The following is a 1,539-nucleotide window of genomic DNA, read 5'->3' on the forward strand; positions in this document are numbered from 1 at the left end:
CACACCACATATGTATAATGGGAGTTCCAGAAGAGAAAAAGAAAAAAAAAGGGGCATAAGTATATAAAGAAATCATGAGTGAAAAGTTCACAAATTTGATGAAAAACAATCTAATTAACACCCAAATTAACTCTCTACATCCAGTCTACATCCACATTCAATGAATTCTGAGTAGTACAAATCCAAAGATATTTATAGCTAGAAAGATCATTGTCAAACTGTTGAAAGTCAAAGCCAAAGAGAAAAATATGAAAACAGCAAGAGGAAAATTACATATGATATACAAAGGAACCACAATGAGATTAACAGCTGATTTCTCATCGGAAACAATGGAGATAAGAAGGTGGTGTTATGACATATTCAAAGTGCTGGGGGAGAAAACTACCAACTAAGAATTCTAGGAGTCAGTTCACCACGGCAACAGCTTATGACAACACTTTCTTCTCCCCAGCTTCTGGGTGTCCCTTCAGGTCTTCTGCTGTAAGCTGTGCTGAGGGGAAGGGTGTGGGAGGTCTCTGACTTCACACCATGGGGGACAGAAGAGGTGATAACTTCGAAAGTAGGGACATTGACTGCCTTAAATTGGAGTTAATGGAAGAAATCCACATGAGAGACTTAGTACAGCTTTCGATACTTGAATTAAGACAGGAGATAGTGAAACTGGAAGCCAAACTCAATACTGAAAATAAAGGTGGTGAATGGAAAACACGTTATGAAGTCCAACTTGGACTGAATGATCATCTAGTAAAGCAAATTGCTACTCTCAAAGAGAAAATGGAAAAACTCCGTGGAGATCCTTCAGATAGACTATCTTCTATTCGTGTCTATGAGCGAATGTCAGTGGAATCCTTAAATACATTACTTAAACAGTTAGAAAAAGAAAAAAGGAGTCTTGAAAATCAAGTGAAAAATTGTGCACTTAGATTGGAACAAGAGTCAAAGGCTTACCACAAAATCAGTGATGAATGCCGTGCATACCTAGCTGAAATGTCTCAGATCTCTAGCTCACACCAAGTTTCTAAAAGGCAACAGATGGATCAACTTCATAGAATGAAACAGAATCATGTGAAAACAGGAAGATGTAATCCAACTAATCAGAAGATAGTAAATGCCAAGAAAGGACCAGCAAAAAAGATTACAAGATCAAACCATTTTCCAAAACTCAATCTGTGATTTCAAAACTGGGTGGATTTCTACTTCTTCCCTTTCTTCATCTGTAATATTCAACTCATGAAGTTAATGTTCAGCACATTTTTGGGGTAATGAAATAATTTTTTTAAAAAAGAGCCATTAAACCTCTTTGGCTCCTCTTCCAGATGTTTGTTCCTTTCTTTGCATGACAGTAATTTTCTTAGTAATTTATTTTAGTTTCAAAAATTCTTCTGGAAAGTAATTTTAGTGACCCTAATATATCTAACAGCAGCACTTGTGATTCTTAAAAAAAATCCTAGGGAACCTGAAGATTGTCATCATTACACTTGCTTTTAATAATCTATCCATGATATGCTTTGATGGTGACATTGCTATTGTATTTGGTTT

The 1,539-nt window shown here is 35.9% G+C and overlaps 1 protein-coding gene across 1 annotated transcript; it reads left to right on the forward strand.

Moving 5' to 3' along the window:
• Window positions 1–442: 442 nt before the first annotated feature.
• LOC122478003 (coiled-coil domain-containing protein 169-like) lies at window positions 443–1,315 on the forward strand. The gene has a single exon (XM_043571633.1). It carries the CDS (start codon window positions 529–531, stop codon window positions 1,171–1,173), a length of 645 nt encoding a protein of 214 aa, XP_043427568.1. The 5' UTR covers window positions 443–528; the 3' UTR covers window positions 1,174–1,315.
• Window positions 1,316–1,539: the final 224 nt, after the last annotated feature.

Source organism: Prionailurus bengalensis, chromosome X, assembly GCF_016509475.1.
Source record: "Prionailurus bengalensis isolate Pbe53 chromosome X, Fcat_Pben_1.1_paternal_pri, whole genome shotgun sequence".
Taxonomy (NCBI): Eukaryota; Metazoa; Chordata; class Mammalia; order Carnivora; family Felidae; genus Prionailurus; species Prionailurus bengalensis.

Bases quoted from the DNA above. Each gene is read 5' to 3' on its own strand.
- LOC122478003 (XM_043571633.1), top strand. From the start codon at position 529: ATGGGGGACAGAAGAGGTGATAACTTCGAAAGTAGGGACATTGACTGC.